The following is a 19,118-nucleotide window of genomic DNA, read 5'->3' on the forward strand; positions in this document are numbered from 1 at the left end:
ATCCATAACTTCGCCTGTCAAATTTTGACCCTATATAAAGAAGTTTTAAGGTCAAACAGTATCATTATTTCAAAACCAGCGAACTTATCTCCTAAACCTAAGCGAACTTATCGTATTATCGATCTCATTCATCTGTGTTCATTCTTTTTCGATTCTAATCCGATTAAAGGTGTGTAGGGTTCTATATATCGTATAATCTTTGTCATAAGGTGTTAATTATAGGTCATATTGACCCGATTCTCGACCTCGTCTTTCGAAACATTAAACACACGATTTCAAACTTGTTATTACGTGTTCGTAATATACCTAAACGTCTAAAACTTCATAAAATCATGTGTTACGGAGTCCTCGATCTCCAATTTCATCATCTACACGTCGTTCGATAATCCTAACTGTTGCCGATTCGAATTCAGCGAAGTTTCAGTTTAGGCGAAGTTATCCGTAACTTCGCCTGAGGTTTAACTTCGCCTGATTATAGATTTTGAAACAGTTTATGAGGCGATGTTGTGGTTAAGCGAAGTTATCATTAACTTCGCCTGGACCTTTTTACTTAACAGTTGACAGACAAAGTTCAAGTTGAGGCGAAGTTGTTCCCAACTTCGCCCCACCTCTAACTTCGCCTGTACAGAATAAATCACAACTTCGCTCATGGTAACAGGCGAACTTGTGATTTGTGTTGACGTGTATCTAACTTAGTCTGTTTGATGCAGATATGGCAGCTGTAGGTGGTGCAGGCGGAGATGACGGTGGTGATAACCAGAGACAGTTCTTCCCGGGTCACAACATGTATATAACATTAGACCCAGAGGCGAGCGGAGTTGATGATTTCCGCGAAATCATCACATTCTTACTACGCTCGCGTATATTCCACGCGATCACTACAACACTGCCGATATCCTTGCCCAACATTGAGGATTTTTGGCAGACCGTGGAATATGACTGTAGAGTCGAGCCCCTGGTGATGCGCGCAACAGTCAACAATCAGGTTGTTCAGTTCTCTTCTGAACAGATCCGGGCGGCTTTACGGTTTGGAAATGAGACAAGGGATGACCCGACAGAGTTTGTGGCTCCTTTCCGTGATGGAGCGTTTTTGAGGATGGGATACTCTGGTCCCTTGGGGGATACGCAGAGAAGGAAAGGGTTTTCGCTTGACCAGTGGCGCTTTCTCATGCATGTCATGATTGTATGCATGTCAGGGAGAAAGGCGGGCACTGATGGCATGGGCGCGACCATGCAGTCGGCGATGACTGCTCTGACTTACAACAAGCGATACAGCTTTAGTCAGATGGTCTTCTATGAGATTGATCGTCAGAGAAGGGCGATGGCGCGTGAGAGATTCATCATGTATCCAAGATTCCTACAAATGATCTTGAATCATGTTGCTCCAACGCTACCTCAGCGCCGTCCAATCCGATACGTAGAAAGTGTGAGCAAAAGGATCTTTGCCCAATGCAGATCCTCCAGTGAGAGGAGCAAACCTGAGCTCCGTCCTCGGCATACTCCACTATTTGGGTACTTAATCAACCCAGGGTATGTGCCTGCTCGAGGGGACGAGTTTCGGGACCCGGCACCACAACAAGCAGGAGCACCTCAAGTTATACCTGCTGCACCTGTTGTGTTACCGGAGGAGAACGTTGACCTTGACGCATAGTTTGGCAGTCAAGGATTTTTTGACATGGAGAGGGTTGATCCAGAGGAGTATGTGCAAGTCTCGGTTGAGAGGGTGTCGACTGTGAATGTTACTAGGACAGCTGCTACTGTGGCTGGTTCTGATGAGGCAAGAAGGATTTTGGTAACACATGAACGGACTCATTGGAAAAGAAAGAGAACTGATGATGATAGCGAGTCAGATTATGAGGAAGAGGTACAACAGTTAATACGCAGATCAAGAAGGGAACGGATAGGTGCAGGATCTGGAGCTGGTGAGAGCTCGAGGGTGGTACGTTTCACCTCACCCGCACTATCCGGTATGACAATGGTTCCCTCATCATTACAGGTTACAAGGCCAAGCGCCACGGACGTTCCCGTGGTGGCTACCTCATCTGCCTTTGGCCTCCCACCAACTTCATTCCAACTACCGACTCCAGAGATCGTTTCGTTGCCGTCGCCGACTGTTACTCCAACGGAGGTCGTGGCACACTTTATTGAGTCGACGGTTGTGGCCACTGCAGGGTTATCGGTGACGATACCACCTGCGGTTACGTCTTTGCCTACTTCTGAGGTCCCGGTTACATCGGAAATCCCTCCTCAGTACACTCAAGATATATCACATCTGAGGTTTGATTTCGATGCAACCTTATCAGACTCAGAACGAATAGCAGCACTTGAACGGGTCGTGGCAGAGCAATCAAGGATTAATCTTATCCAGACCCAGGCTATTCAACGCCTTGTTGCAGAGAATCAGATGCAGTCGTCCCTGCTGGTAGAACATGGTAAAATCATAGATGCTCTGAAGGAGTTCTTGGCATCTCAGGGGGAGACGAGTTGTAAAGGCGATGAGTTGAGGACCAAGAGACGCAATGATAGAGACGATGATCCCAATGCATCGAAAGATGCAGGTGGTGAGTTGCCAAGAACTGATCAAGCTCTTGGAACTTCCACAACTCAGGGGGAGTCGACAACTGCAGCTGGTGATGATGATGTGGTGGTAGTGGACGTAGAGGAGATAGATGATGAGTTGGTTGGTGATGATGATGTACTACCGAGTGATGAGATAGAGAAGATTGGTGCAGAGATAGTGATTGATAATGATATTGAAGAAGGAGAGATAGTAGAGGAGAATGTGGAGCATGAGATACCGCAAGTCGAGAACGTAGATATGAGTCAAGAGATTGGGAATGATGAGACTGAATGGGAAGAGCAGCCTAGATGGAAAGAAGGCTATGCTCAATGGTTTGTAAAAACGAAGAAACCAGCGGTCCCTACAATGTTTAAGAAGAGTTACAACATTAAAGGCTATGCTGAAGTGAGAAAAGGGATTATTTGCTGGATATACGATGAGCAGTTGAGGCTCTTCGTGATTAAGAGATATGATGGTGTTCAGTACTTCAAAAGACTTTTAAGATCGTTGAATACACTGCCAGAATGTGAGGTGAAAGACTTAGCCAGATTGGGATTGATAAACCGAAGTGATAATAATATGGCTAGAGTTATTGGGAAGATTGTTTGGAAGGAAAGTATAAAAGAGAAGAAGTTTGAGCTGTTGAAACCACAAAAGGGAAAACTTATCGAAGACAAAGATCGTGGATTGAGAGCAGATGGTAAACCTTGGATGATTATGAAGTATAAGCCGATCCGGTGTCTGAAAGAAGTGCCGATGAAACAGATGCCCAAGGATGTGCTCAAATATCTAAAGTGGTGGTATGTTGATTGTGAAACAGCTGAAGCAGTGATGGAAGACGAAGATGAACAAGAGCTGCTAAGAGTTTATGATCCGATGCATCTAGTGAACTTGTCGCAAGCTGATCTGCATGTGCTGAATGAGAAGAAAATCTTTTATATTCCTGCTTGGAAAGACGAAGCGAAGAAATATCAAAGGATTGTATCAGTTTGTGTACGCGAAGGAGTTCATGCTTGAAGATGAAGATGCAAGGTCGTTGAAGATTACAAGACACGTGCTTGAAGATAAAGAGATGAAGCTACTGCCAAGGGGGAGTCTGTTGGTACATGATGTCAGTAGTTTAGTGTCTAGTGTCTGTAATCGAGTCGTTTGGATTTGAGTTTGTATGTAAGCGAAGTTGCTAACAAGTTCGCTGATATAGGCGAACTTATTAGACAAGCGAAGTTAGGGACAACTTCGCCTTAACATGCCAGGCGAAGTTGTCGTGATATATATGTTCTAGGTTACGGCTTAGAAAAAATAATAATTCAACGAGTTCATTATTCAGAGAACGAGTCAGAGGGAGTCTGTATTTTGGTGATCTTTGTATCACGTGTTTACTGTTACAATATAACGTGTTTGTGTTTATTGTAACGTGTTTAATCGTTTTGTCTTCTACACTCGTAACGTCTTACGTAGGGATTCCGCACCTACATAGAACGCGATATCTCGTGTAGATCCGGATGGGAACCTACAAAGACATTTCGCAACATGCGAAGCGACATCCCTTTTCATCCCATTCCACCAATAGTTTGCTTTAAGATTATGGTACATTTTGTCGCTCCCGGGATGCATCATGTATTTCGACTTATGAGATTCGCTCAAGATTTTCTCACGCAATCCTCCAACAATTGGTACCCAAATTCGGTTTCCCATTCTAAGAATACCATCATCACCCTTTACTAACGAGTCAATGGTGCCATTACGATTTTCATTAGAGATTTGGTTTTCATTGATCGCTTGAGTTTGAGCGGATTTGATTTGATCAACAAGATCGATTTGAAGTTCTAGCATTAACACTCGGACTCTTTTGGGCTTTTCATGTTCTTTACGACTTAAGGCATCAGCCACAACGTTGGCTTTACCTTCATGATAAACTATTTCGCAGTCATAGTCGTTGAGTGTCTTGGAGAAAAAACATTGAGTATAGGTCGAATCACTGAATCGGATCAGAAATTCGGTATTGGAGACTTCCATACAATATTTTATAAACATACGCGGATCAATAATTATGCCCTGACGCCACCCCGAGGCCCGTTCGAAATTTTGCCAATATTTCCAAAGGGCTATGTTCACCGAGCCGAAGAAAAAAACTAAGTGTGGGTCAGACCACTGAATCGGATCAGAAATTCGGTCTTAGATACTTCTATACAATATTTTATTACCCTAAGAAAGAATCGGATCAATAATTATGCCCTGACGCCACCCCAAGGCCCGTTCGAAATTTTGTCAGTATTGCCAAAGGGGTATGTTCACCTAGCCGGAAAAAAACTAAGTGTGGGTCGGACCACTGAATCGGATCAGAAATTCAGTCTTGGAGACCTCCATACAATATTTTATAAACATACGAAAGAATCGGATCAATAATTATGCCCTGACGCCATCCCGGGGCCCGTTCGCAATTTTGCCAGTGTTGCCAAAGAGGTATGTTCACCGTGCTGGAGAAAAACTGAGTATGGGTCGAACCACTTAATCGGATCAGACATTCGGTCTTGGAAACTTCTATACAATATTTTATTACCCTAAGAAATAATCGGATCAATAATTATGCCCTGACGCCACCCCAAGGCCCGTTCGAAATTTTGTCAGTATTGCCAAAGGGGTATGTTTACCGAGCAGGAAAAAAACTAAGTGTGGGTCGGACCACTGAATAGGATCAGAAATTCGGTCTTGGAGACCTCCATACAATATTTTATAAACATACGAAAGAATAGGATCAATAATTATGCTCTGAAGCCACCCCGGTGCCCTTTCTAAATTTTTCAGTATTGCTAAAGGGGTATGTTCACCGAGTCAGAGAAAAACTGAGTATGGGTCAAACCTTGAATCTGATCAAAAATTTGGTCTTTGTGACTTCCATACAATATTTTATAAATACACGAAAGAATCAGATCAATAATTATACCTTGACGCCACCCCGGGACTCGTTCTAAATTTTCCAGTATTGCCAAAGGGGTATGTTCACCGAGCCAGAGAAAAACCTAAGTATGAGTCGAACCACTGAATCTGATCAGAAATTTGGTCTTGGTGACTTCCACACTATATTTTATTACCCTAAAAAGAATCGGATCAATAATTATGCCTTGACCCCACCCCGTGGCCCGTTTGAAATTTTGCCAGTATTGCCAAAGTGGTATGTTCACCGAGCCGGAGAAAAAACTGAGTATGGAGCAATCCACTGAATCGAATCAGAAATTCGGTGTTGTAGACTTCCATACAATATTTTATAAACATACGAAAGAATCGGATCAATAATTAGGCCCTGCCGCAACCCCGGGGCTCGTTAGAAATTTTGCCAGTATTGCTAAAGGGGTATGCTCACCGAGCCAGAGAAAAAACTGAGGATGGGTCGAATCACTGAATCGGATCAGAAATTCGGTCTTGGAGACTTCCGTACAATATTTTATAAACATACGAAAGAATCGGATCAATGATTATACCCTGATGCCACCCCGGGGCCCGTTCAAAATTTTGCCAGTATTTCCAAAGGGGTATGTTCACCGAGCCGGAGAAAAACTGATTATTGGTCAAACCACTGAATCTGATCAGAAATTTGGTCTTTGTGACTTCCATACAATATTTTATAAATATATGAAATAATCGGATCAATAATTATGCCTTGACGCCACCCCGGGACTCGTTCTAAATCTACTTTATTTTATACGCATATGCAGGTTTTCGTTTGAATTGATTTCAAGTTAGTGAAGAACTTAGTGATTATTTAAGTTAGAAGAATTTATCAAGTCTTATGTTAAATTTGAATTTGTTTGCTTTCATTATAAAGATTTTGTACTTTGGTTGTTTGGATTATTTAATTTAAATAAATTGATATTGTCACATTTAATATTGCATGATAGTATATTATGAGCTGTGAAATATCGGTTCGCGCCCCGAAATTTCCGTCTTAGATTGGGATGTGACATTCTAACGAATAAAAGAATCAAGAAATGTGATGATCTTCAAACTAGAATAGCGATGAGCACAACAGAACCCTAGACCTCTAAAATCACGAGAGAAACTGAAATTTAAATAATATCTCACTTACCCAATATATTTATATACTCTCTTTGTAACATAATTATAAACAAAACAAATGGGCCAAGCCTTCAACCACAATAATAAAGCCCAACTGTTGCAGCCTGCTACAAGCCATCCAATCCATTCGACTACAAGCCCATCATTTTCGTTTAAGCCCAACAGCTCTCAACCCACTATGCAGCATCCAGCCCAACTTATTTAACACAGTAAAACCAAAAACAAATTAGAACATTTATATAATAAATTTTTTGATTATTGAATTGAATTTATTTTAGTTTCAACATTAACATTACTCACAGGGCTCTATGGGTCAGTGAAAATAAGTTATGGTTTTAGGCCTACGTTTAATTAAGGCTTCCAAGTAAAAAAAAACACATAATATATAGATATATTATAATGGGTAAAGTATATTCAAGTAATGTATTGTGTAATGATATGCCTTGTTGATAATAAATTAAAGGTCGTGACTTCAAAACTTGTAATAAAGAATCATTTTTTCCTTAACAATTGTCATGAAAATGCCACAAAATCTTATTTCGATTTAGACCACTCATAAATTACTGTTTGAAGATATAAACCTTTATCCACCACGTTAGTGTCGTTGATTTGCACACAGTCCCTTTGTTAACTTAGCTATATATGGAATACTTGGTTATTAATTAGAAGGATCACGTAATTTCAAAAAAACTTGATTTCATATGCTAGGTTAATTATTCACTTTCATTTTACACTCCATTTATATTATATATATATATATATATATATATATATATATATATATATATATAACCTGATTAAATTTTTCACTTTGCGTTAAACTCTATTTATATTATATCTATGAACTTTTACAAAAATAAATATTTACATATTATACTTTTATACATTGTTAGAATATATTTCGCAACATATTTGTTAAAATCCAAAAATCAACAACAAATCGTGTTTGTTAATGAAAAGAATATAAATTTAAATGTTATTATTAACATATATACTATGTATATTGTTGAAGATTGTAAATAAAAAACACAAATAAAAATCTAATATGCTTTAAATTTAAGAAGACATTTTTTTATTATTAAATTATAAATATATGCTTAAAAGTTGATCCATTTTTTAAAATAAATCCATTTATCTATATAAATTTATAAAGTATAAATATATGATTTAAATCTATCTATTTATTTTTCGGTTAATTTAGTAAACCATACATATATGTGTTAAATTTTAAGGATAGTAATCACTTTCAAATATTATAAAGTTTATCGTATTTAGTTTTTTGGGTTATTTTTTATCAATGATTGCTTCAGGTTTTTTATGGAACTTAAATTTGATTATAACGGGTTAAAAGTTGGTTAATATATCGTTTGGTACAAATTAACTACATTTGACTCAAATTTGTTACGGGTGAAAAAAGGGTAATCTGAATATTTTTAAAAAATTGAGAATGCAAATAGATTTATCATAAAACTTGTTTCGGGTTTAAAGTTTTGACTTGAAAATGTAAAAAAATGAAAGTTAGAATTTTAAATGTGATTGAGTTTCGAATTTAGTTTTAAGAATAATTTTTAGAAATAGTCAAAAGATTCAGGATTTTGCACATTGGGTATTTTTCCCATGACTATTAAAATTTAAGAGAAAATGACAAACACTTCCGACATGTGACCTCCAGGCCTATCAGTGCTTTTAACTTTTATCAAATGAGATGCATTTGTGTTAGCATTAACTTTTCCTTAAATAATGATCAGAATGTTGTATGTGAATCATGTCGTACAAAACTCAACTGAAGCAAAACATTCACAAAATTGAACGGGTTAACATGTTACTTTTTTGTTAATTGACGAAGTCGGGAAGTCCTCGTACTTATCAAAAAAATTTTATGATATAACTCAAAACTATTATTATATGAGAAATATTTTTTGAAATTTGTTCATAACTAAATTTAATAATAATAATAATACACCACAGCCACCACACACATTTTACAAATATCTACAAATGACAATTGGTAAAGTCGATATGTTATGTCCGATTAATATCGACAATTACCATCGCCGACCAGAATAGCAACCGCCGGCCGTGATCAGGTTCCGATCACTTTGCTTTCTTTACTTAGTTGTACTTTGTTACCCATTTATATATTTATTACTCGTTTTAGTAATTAAATTAACTTAAATAGATCACCTGTCAAGTTCTTAAAACAGGTGCTGAATCTTCCGGTCAACCGCATACACGTGACAATCTTTATATTTTTTTAAACGGCAGATAATCTCAAGTGTAAAGCTACCCTTTCGGGTTTATATCTATGGTCGACTTCTCAACTTCCGTGAGACCGTACTCTTGATAAACCTTCGCCCTTTGTCAGGTATCACTACTAGAAAAAGATATGCTTGAAAATCGTTTTCAACGACTTTTCTTACAAAATTGCTAAAAAACATGTGGTTGTAAACTTCCTCCAACTTTCCTACAAAAACTATTTTGACTTAACATAATGTTTATTAGATAATGTTGTAGCAAAGTTTAAGCTTATTTTTTTTGTTGGAACTACTTTCGTAGGAAAGTTTTGTGTGAAAATGACTTGTTTTCTAGTAGTGTAATAAAGCCTCGACTCGTCCATTCACCCAAATGTTCATCGAACTAGCCCAAGTAGGAATCGAACATGCATGTCTGCTTTGATAGGGCAGGCGTCTTGTCACTAGACTAACCTCTTAGGACACGTGGCAATCTAATAAAAACCATTTCATTCAAATTCCACTTTTAATTCGAATTTAGAATTCCTTGGGGATTTTATGATGTATATATTGTAGTCTATAACCCAAAATCAAACAAATAAACACATCGGATGCAATTGTAGATGAAGAAATTGGAACCTGGATCAATCTCTGAGTCGTCTAATCATTATGAGATAAACGTATTTATGGGTTACATACAATGATTTATCGGATTAGACAACGTGATATCGATATATGAATGTCGATGGTTTTGTTTTTCCACATGAGCCCAAAATAATTAATTAATTAATTAATTAATTAGCCCATTTAACTTTATACTTAAGCCCATATTATTACTAAAACCCAAATATAAGATCCAATAACAAAATCCAAATAACATCAGTGTTAAACGAGTCCGTACTCCCACGTCACCTAGCTCGATTAATCAACCTGTTACCTCGATCCAGTAACTAAAATATTTCGATAACACTAACATTACCAACATTTCCTTTAAGGGGTTCCTCCGAGGAGGTCTCGGGTTTTATACCTTGGCGCGTCAAGAAAATCAGGAAGGTTAAAATCCCGTCACATGATTCGAACTTGTGTAATGGTTATTGACTTATTGGAGAGCTAAAGGCTTATACTTATCATTAGTTTTTTTTTTCTTTTGTTGCAGATATTATAGATTGAGATGAAGGTGGTGGTAAGAGAATCGACGATGGTGAGGCCAGCGGAGAAGAGACCGGCGGTAAACGTATGGAACTCTTGCCTGGATCTCATTGCCCCCAACTTTAAAACACTTCTAGTGTATTTTTACCGGCCGAATGGTGCTACCAACTTCTTTGATGCAAAAGTGATGAAGGACGCTTTAAGCAGGGCGTTAGTTGCGTTTTACCCGCTTGCAGGACGACTTAAAAAAGGCAAAGATGGTAGGAGTGAGATTGATTGTCGAGGACAAGGCGTGTTGTTTTTGGAGGCCGAGTCCGATGGTGTTATCGATGATTTTGGTGACTTTGCTCCCCAACCGGAGTTTTTGAAACTCTTTCCCATATTAGAAATTGAATCGGATCCTTTGCTCATCTTGCAGGTAATTAAATAGGAGTGTAAATCGTATCGGGTTGTCGGGTTAAATTCTATAACCCCGACCCGACCCATATACTTATTCGTCTTGTGTTCGGGTTGTATTGCGGGTCAATCCATTTTATGTTCATTTCCGAATAAATAATACTTATCGATATAGTAAAAGTTTTAAACAATCCAATTCATATCAAACCTTTTTGTATTTTTTTGTTATTTTAAGTGTTTTGTGTATTTATCTCTCATGCTCGATAGTAGAATACACGAACGAGTAGTATAAAAGAATGGACTGATAGAACTATAAAAATAAAAGTGTTAGGAAGTGAAAAGTAGATAAAAAGTTTCAAATATATATATATATATATATATATATAATACTAGTTTAAAAAGTTCATAGCTATATGAAGAATTTACCTCATACCAAACAGACCCTAAACATCAAAAATACTTGAGATTAAATTTTAACACTTTTCATCTCTAAAATCAAAATATTAACTTTTTTCAAAACTTTTAAACGTGTTAACAGGTCAACCCACTTTTTAAAGGGTCGTGCTCAGGTTGATCTTTTTTTTAAGAAAACGGGCCGTCACAGTTAAAACAAGTTGTGTTGGGGTTGGGGTCGTGTCAACAAATCCAAAATCTTTTTTTGTTTTTCGTTGTCGTGTTTAAGTTGTATCAGGAATTGCTGCCCAAAACTGACATGTAACTGACTAACTGTTATTGAAATAGTTAGGTTAGTATTTGTTTGTTAGTTTGTTAGTAGTGGTTTTAATAACAATTACTCTTTAAAGCAGGTAACTTACTTCAAATGCGGTGGTGTTTCGCTAGGAGTCGGTCTCCACCATCATGTCATGGACGGGATGTCTTCGACTCACTTCATTAACACATGGTCCGAGATAGCTCGTGGCCTTGACATCACTCTCCCACCTTTCATAGACCGGACCATTCTACGTGCACAAGACCCACCACAACCCGTTTTTGACCACATTGAATACCACCCCGATCCAACAGTCCCAACGGACGAAAGCAAAACAGTCTACTCAAGTTTCAAGTTAACACGAGACCAACTCAATGTGCTCAAAGCAAAAACAAAGGAAGCTTACGGTAGCACAATCAAGTACAGCACTTTTGAAATTCTCTCGGGCCATGTTTGGAAATGCGTGTGTAAAGCTCGCGGTTTGCAAGACGATCAGACCACCAAGCTCAAAATTGCGGTTGATGGACGGACCCGCTTTCAACCACCGCTTCCACCTGGATATTTCGGTAATGTTATCTTCACAGCCGCTGCTATAGCCACCGCTGGCGAAATTCAATCGAAACCTTTCTGGTACGCTGTAAGTAAAGTCCATAATGCTTTAGCGATAATGAATAACGATCGTCTAAAATCACTACTCGATTATGTGGAACTACACCTTGATCAAAAGCCCGAGGATTATAAGTACATGCATGTTCAAGTAATAAGTTGGACTAGTCTACCGCATCAAGGCGCTGACTTTGGATGGGGCCGGCCCTTCTACGTGGGCCCTGCACGACTCCCATCACGAGGTAGATTTTGTGTGTTACGAAGCCCGATAAAAGATGGGAGCTTATCAATCGTCATCGGGCTGGAAGCTGAACAAATGAAGCTTTTCAGCAACTTGTTATATGCAACAATAACTAACACTTTTATCAGTAGTTTATAGTTTGTATATATTTATTTGGTCTGTATTATTAATTTGTAAGTTAAAAACTTATGCTCTAGTGTGCACAGGACAGGTATAGTGTGTGTATATATATATATAATTATATATCATGAAATACTTGATGCTAAGGTGTGATGAGTTGATTACATTTATTTTGTGGGATCTTTTGTTTGTGCAGTTAAGCTTTTTTTATTTGGGAAAATCATCAAATTAGCAATTTTGATTAAAAGAAAACTATCAAAATAGCCATGTAATTTGTTAAATTATCAACTAATCCTTTTGACGCAGGAGTAGGGGTGAAATCGAGTTGAGCCAAGCCCGAGCTCGGCTTGTTTAACTTACACGGAGCTCGAGCTTGGCTCGTTTCGAGCTCTATTTTCAAAGCTCGAGCTCGGCTCGTGAGCATATTTTCAAGCTCGAGCTCAGCTCAGGCTCGACTCATGTACTAACTATTAATTATTATTTTTTATACTTTTAACTATTTTTTATATATTTTTTTCTATTAATAATTTTATGTATAAAATAATGTATATTATTTAGTAATTTTTATTTATTTTTTCATAATATTATATATACTAATTAGTAATTATTAAATTTATATTTTAAAAATTATATAAATGACAAACTCATTTAGGCTCGCGAGCCGGCCTGAGCTCGATAAGTGAAGCTCGGGCTCGGGCTTGTTTATTAAACGAACTTACTTTTAGGCTCGAACTCGGGGACGGGCTTGATTATGCCCGGCTTGATTAAGCTTTTTCACAAGCCGGTCTCAAACAGAAATATTCATTGTTTTCTCCTTGTATCACCTCTTCATATATAGTTTTCTCTTCTCTTGTCTTTTACATTCTTTCTGAATATTCATCTGTTCTATACAGAAATATTCACTGTATAGACAGATTCGAACACTTTTCGTTACGCTCCAACTAACATCGAATGTACCAGAATGTTTTCAACCGTAAAACAAACGAATCATAGCTCGTGAACCTAGAAATTCCGGGCAGGCCCTTTCATTGTACTTGGTTACATATGCAACAATTCTCAAGATTCTTTTTTTCTGAACTAGTTGCATTTGATTAATCTATGACAGTATCAAGTAAGACAAGTTACATAGGTGATGTTTGTTTTTTAAGATAAAAAACTGTCTACAATCTGATTTCATCTGATTTTATGTCTGCAAATTAAAGATGTGATCTGAAGGTCTGCAATCTGAAAATATAATACTGTTTGTTTTATAAACTGGATATCGTCTGCATAAGCTGAAAACTAGTAACCTATCATATATATCACAATAGATAGAAGTCATTTAACGTTTGTAGACTGCTAAAATAATTGGTAGTGGTGTACGGACTGTGGAAGTGGGTGGTGGTAGATGATTGTGGTAGGCGGTGAACGGTGGTGATGGATGGTTGTGGTGGGTGGTGGTGGTGGATGGTGGGTGGTGGTGGCGGAAGGTGGGTGGTGGTGGTGGTGTCGGACAGTGGGTGGTGGTGGTGGTGGCGGTGGACGGTAGGTGGTGGGTGTGGTGGTGGTGGCGGACGGTGGGTGGTGGTGGCACACGGTGGGTGGTGGTGGTGGTGGACATTGAATGTTGGTAGGATGATAAGAAGTGTGAAGATGTTGAATATTAGCTTCTTATTTAAGACAACATAAGCAGTTTTCAGATCTTTTTCTTTTTTTTAAACAAACTGTCTTCAGGAACTTCCGTCTGCGCGCCCGTTGACATAACTCTCCTGCAGACCTTTGAATCAAAAACAAACACAACCATAGTTGATAGTCTAGTCCATATATTATTCACTTGTGAATTTGATATATTAATCACAAGATATAATTATAACAAGATTCAAAAGAACAAATATAAATCATTGGTTTTTTATCAACGGATTCATATTCGGTATCATAATTATATGATCATAAGTAGCATTCATATATAATCTATACCATCACCCCAATACTTAAGAAAACATTTTGAATGATGAAATATTCACAACAATCACATTAGCAATTTTAATCCAAAGTGCAAGTTTCTTTAGCAAATCCAAGTGTAGATGCCTTGGTGTTGTATACAACCCTAGTGTTCTTTTGTTGATAATTCCCAATAATACCAACCTCCTCTTCATCCGACAGCCTAGCGATCGCTAAACAAACTTGAGACGCATCCGCCTTCGCAAAATAAAAAATCCCGGTCACATCAACGGTAAGCATAGCATCCGTCCCAAAATGCATTTTCATAGTCGGTATATCAACTTCTTCGTAAGCCGAGAGGTTAAAACAAGTGTCTAGTATTGAAAAGGCGGGCGCTTTAGGATAACCCGTAAACTGTTTTAGAAATTCGGTCTTGAGCGCGTTGTAGACCGATGGTTTAAGCCGAGTGATTACTGTTCCGGAGTCTATTAGCATCTCATTTTTACCAAAACTTGAGTCTTGTAATGGCACCCCACCAATGCTGATTCCAGTGAGGTTAAGAAAGTAAAAAGTTGGCATCATTGTGTTGGATATTAAGTTAGTAAAAGTAAAGGGTGTAAAGTTCTTGTAAAGTGAAGTGTTATCACCTAATATTAATGACCCTGAACCCTCATCAGTTACTGAAGGTAAACAGTAAGAAAACACACCTTCAAACACATCATAAGTTTGTGACACTACTGAAAAACCACTTCTTCCAAGCCCCATAAGCCCGGACACTCCGCCGAACAATCCATCGTTGTCCCGTCCGCAACCAAACACAAAATCCTTGACCAATGTGGTACCAAGTACAAGGTTGTCATTGGCTAAATCGCCACGGGTGTATGACCCATCCCCATAGGTAACATAGTAGTTACATGTAGTGGAGTTAAACCCGCAAACACCTGAGCTACCGGTGGCTGATGCAAGATCTTGACATGTTGTGGACTTGCATAGCACCGGTTTGTATGCAGGTGATTGCGAGGGGTTAAATAGCGGTTCTTGTTGATTATAACAAGAACTGCAGGGTTCACACTGAACCCATGTTAGGTCACTTCCAGTATCGACGATTAGGGTTACATTTCGACCGCCTAATGTAACGGTCACAATGTAGTTGAGAGTCTGGAGTTTGGCTCCAGAAACAAGTGGGATTTGAGATTGTGAAAGTTCTTGATTAATGCCTTTAGAAAGCAAGATTTTGATTCTTGATTGTAGCGAATGGACCCAAATTTGATCCGAAAGTAGGTTTTTTAGTAGTCTTTGGTTCCCATCTGATCTGGGTCTAGAGCAATAATCCCTGTTATGCAATTCTAATATTATTGCATTCTTTTCTGTTCCTGCATGGACAAGAAAATGAATGTACTTTAAAGTTTAAAACATTTGTTTTGTAACCGGACCGTTCTTGTTCTTACTGGTTAACTGGTTGGACTGATTTCAAAAACCGAATAACATTATAAAGAATTTAAAGTTATACATATACATAAACTAGCAAAATTCCCCTCTTATGGTGTGCAGCGGAAATTTGGTTGGTATCCGTTTGGTGCATCATAGTATCAATACATTGCCTAACACTTTAAACGTACAGACGTTGAACCACTAAACCGAGCAAAAACTAGACGTATAAACGTAAACCTTTGCATGAGCATTGCAACGTGTTAACTCATAATTCAATCAGATTTGAATTGATATAGTATATAACAACAACACTAATAATAATAGTTAAATAAATTTATACAGTTTAGAATTTATTAAAATTAAAAGTAATGCATAAGGATTATTTTGTACTTTCATTAATACTCTAAAGGAAGAAAACATAAAAATGTGACATGCTCCGGAAGGTTGTACATTGAGCTTGTAAGTATATACCAAAAGAAATAAAAGGTTACTTAAATCAATCAAATAGCACCATATCCCACTAACAATCAATCAAATGAAACCAAAATTGAATAGTAAAGTGTGAGGGGACAGTATTTTAACATATAAGGTTAATTTGAAATAAAATATAACAATACATTTATGTTTTGTTTGAATTTGCAATATCAGGGACATCCGATAAAATTGTAATGATACAGAGAACATAGTTTTTAAATAAATAAAATATAAAGTTTAATATAGTACATAGGTATGTTAAAAGAAAAGAAATAAAAATAGAACTTAAGATTCGGTTGGGTTCTAAAACGCTACTTTAAACCACTAATCATCATAAAGATTTTGACTTAAAAATTACTAAACAAAAGATTATCACGGACGGTCAAATTTTGTATGCAATGGTTACACAAAAATAAATAGTAATAAAGAAATAACCGCGACCAGATTTACAGATTAACAACGGATTTTGCCCACAATCACATTTCCGATAGACCCCCAACAACATATTAAAGGTCATCCACAACGACCTTTTTGGGACGAAATATTACTGACTGTAATACCAATGGATTTTAACCGATGACTCCTTTAAGGTTGTTCAAAATGGAGGGGCTTTTCTAATATGTCGGTCTAATTGGTTACGACGAAGTGGCACTCAATAACCCATCGGTCATTGTAATATATTTTTTAACATTTTTAATTTTTTGATGAATAAATTAAATTTTAAAGTTGGTAAAGTGTACGAATGATAAAAATAAATAAGGTAAACCAAATAAAAGAATTAAGTTAAATATAAAATATACTTAAAGAAAAATCTACCTAAGGTACGCTATCGAGAAAAGTCGATGATCCTGACCGTTGTCTCAACAGATCTTGCATCGCCGGTGTGACGCGTCTCATGTGCTCTTGATTATCATCCATAGCCTTCCGTACAGTATGGAGTACTTATCCTTTTTTCTAGACCAAAAATTACTAACTTTAAAGCAACACTTCTGTCCTAACTTGTATTTTAGGCATGCAAAGCTAGATTCTCGTATAAATCTATGACTGTGTCCTAGTTTTCATACACCCTAAAGAATAAAGACCCATACCGCAGTTTACAGAAAAATGTGTGTATTTGCCAAAAATGGTGTATGAAAACGATTCTATGACTTTGTCCTAATTATTTAACTGGCTCTATAACAGTCAAGATAACCTATATACTATAATGAGACACTTGAAACTAGAATAGATATATAATCAGATAATCACTTTTAGAATGCAATCCAAAAAACCAGTAAACCAAAAATATATGTGATGTTGAGTGCTCACTTGTTCTTTGAGGGAAGCAATTTGTTGTAGTTGTTTGTTGTTGTGTCCACTTGAGTTTCTTCAAAGTGAGAACCTGCCTATCTCCATCGCTATAAACACCCGTGATGGTGGTGGTGATAGCGGTGGTGGCCGGAGGAGCATGTAAAATGAGAAGTGTAAAGATGAAGATATGGAGAAAAAGTGGCATGGTTTTCTACACAAACACAAATGGTTTTTTTTTTTTTTTGTGTTAAGAATCTTTGAAGGGTTGGAGGTTGGCACGAGAACAAAAGAGGAAGGGTGGCTAAAGAGTTGAAGGACCCCACTTTGGTTGCATGAGAAATTATTGAGGCTTCACATGCACATCTGCATTTACTTATTGGAAAGGAGAAAAACAAATAATATGTTAAATTGGTTGGGTTAGTTTCTTTGATAGGTGGGACTTCATCAGCTTGTGATTTTTCAACCATTTTTATTGGTTTCTTATGGGTGATCTTGGTTGAAAAAGACTGCCCCTTCACGGGATCAAATGCCCCCATACCCTTATGTAGATGCAATCATACATCTTTATAACTAATAAATAAAAAATTCTAAGGGACATATATAGTGCCGGCTCTAAGAATTCACGTGTCCTGACCGAGCAGGAAAAAACATATCACTTAAGTCTAAACATAATAAATAATGTAAAGACATGTTTTTATACACCGATGAACTTTATGTCAATAAAAATAACAATTAGCAAAATCATGGTATTAGATTGAGTTTATGACATCCAGATAAATAGGCTAATAGCTAATTGATTTGTGAAGCTCTCCTATCATTCTTGATAGCGAATTGATAGATCAACTCTTTGTAGTTTAGATTCTTTAATATTTCGTTCCCGGTAGCTATCATCGTCAACCCGCTAAATCTTTCTTAGGGCATTGTGGATCGTAAATAAGATTTCAATAAATATAATTTCTAAAAAAATATTTCTGAATATGCTACCGTGACTACTGGTGTTCAAAATTGACTTTGTTGTTATCCCGCTTATTTGTTTCTTTAACATTTATTGATTAATTAAAAGTAATAGGCTTTTTTCAATTTATAATTGTTTTTGTGTAATCTAAAAAAGTAGGTCTAAAATGTGTTTGGGTATTATAAAACTAGTGGGATTATAAGTATTTTGGTATTCTATATATATTTAACATTAGGAATTTTAGAAAAAATTTGTGCTCCCAAAAATACGTGCCCCGAACGGGCCCCACATGGCACCCTTAGAGCCGGGCCTGGACGTATAATCCCCACCCCCTCCTTTTTTTTTCTTTTTCTCGTCCAAACTAATATGGTAAATATTAAGGTTTTGGGTTTGTGAATGTCTCATAATTTGGTTTAAAACTATGGGTTAAATGTTGGAGAGTGATATTGTAATGTTCGTATGCTAAGCATTTGTTAATTGCGGTCCTTGGGGAAGACTAATTAACATGAAACATTTAAAGCATACACAACACAATAATGAATTTGTGTTTAGACAAATTTATGGAAGGTTTTCATTCAATCTGAGGAAATGATAGAACTTATGAGGATCTTAAAACGACCTCAAGGTTTGTCCTAGATGGTGATTTAGAATCCATCTAAGTTTGTGATGGTTTGATAACAGCCTTATAATTATAACAAGTTTAGCTTGAACGCTAGTAAGTGGTGAAAGCTTACACTAAGGCATGTGTTGATCTATGAGTAAGCATTGATGAACTCAATGATACAAAGACATGGTCTTATTTAAATCATGAGTGTCGAGTTCATCCTAAGTAAAGTAAAACAAACTATATCAAGATGCCAAAAAAAATGTAGGGAATAAGTCTTTAAGAAACAACATTTCTTTACCACATCCAGAAATTGGATGGTGTTATCCAGTAACACTTAAATGTTAACGTGTCTTGC

The 19,118-nt window shown here is 37.1% G+C and overlaps 2 protein-coding genes across 2 annotated transcripts; one reads left to right on the forward strand and one right to left on the reverse strand.

Moving 5' to 3' along the window:
* The first annotated feature begins 8,676 nt into the window (after nt 1–8,676).
* LOC143545393 (shikimate O-hydroxycinnamoyltransferase-like) lies at nt 8,677–12,167 on the forward strand. The gene is made up of 3 exons (XM_077037305.1): nt 8,677–8,721; nt 10,022–10,432; nt 11,217–12,167. Exons 2-3 carry the CDS (start codon nt 10,037–10,039, stop codon nt 12,102–12,104), a joined length of 1,284 nt encoding a protein of 427 aa, XP_076893420.1. The 5' UTR covers nt 8,677–8,721; nt 10,022–10,036; the 3' UTR covers nt 12,105–12,167.
* A 1,933-nt stretch (nt 12,168–14,100) lies between these two features.
* Nucleotides 14,101–17,584, reverse strand: LOC143545410 (aspartyl protease family protein At5g10770-like). The gene is made up of 2 exons (XM_077037318.1): nt 17,220–17,584; nt 14,101–15,379 (listed from the first exon to the last, which is right to left on the reverse strand). Exons 1-2 carry the CDS (start codon nt 17,404–17,406, stop codon nt 14,109–14,111), a joined length of 1,458 nt encoding a protein of 485 aa, XP_076893433.1. The 5' UTR covers nt 17,407–17,584; the 3' UTR covers nt 14,101–14,108.
* Between the last annotated feature and the right edge of the window lie 1,534 nt (nt 17,585–19,118).

The sequence above is a fragment of the Bidens hawaiensis genome, unplaced genomic scaffold, assembly GCF_021521415.1.
Source record: "Bidens hawaiensis isolate Kalapana, Puna unplaced genomic scaffold, B.hawaiensis_p1.1 tig00013943_1, whole genome shotgun sequence".
Taxonomy (NCBI): domain Eukaryota; kingdom Viridiplantae; phylum Streptophyta; class Magnoliopsida; order Asterales; family Asteraceae; genus Bidens; species Bidens hawaiensis.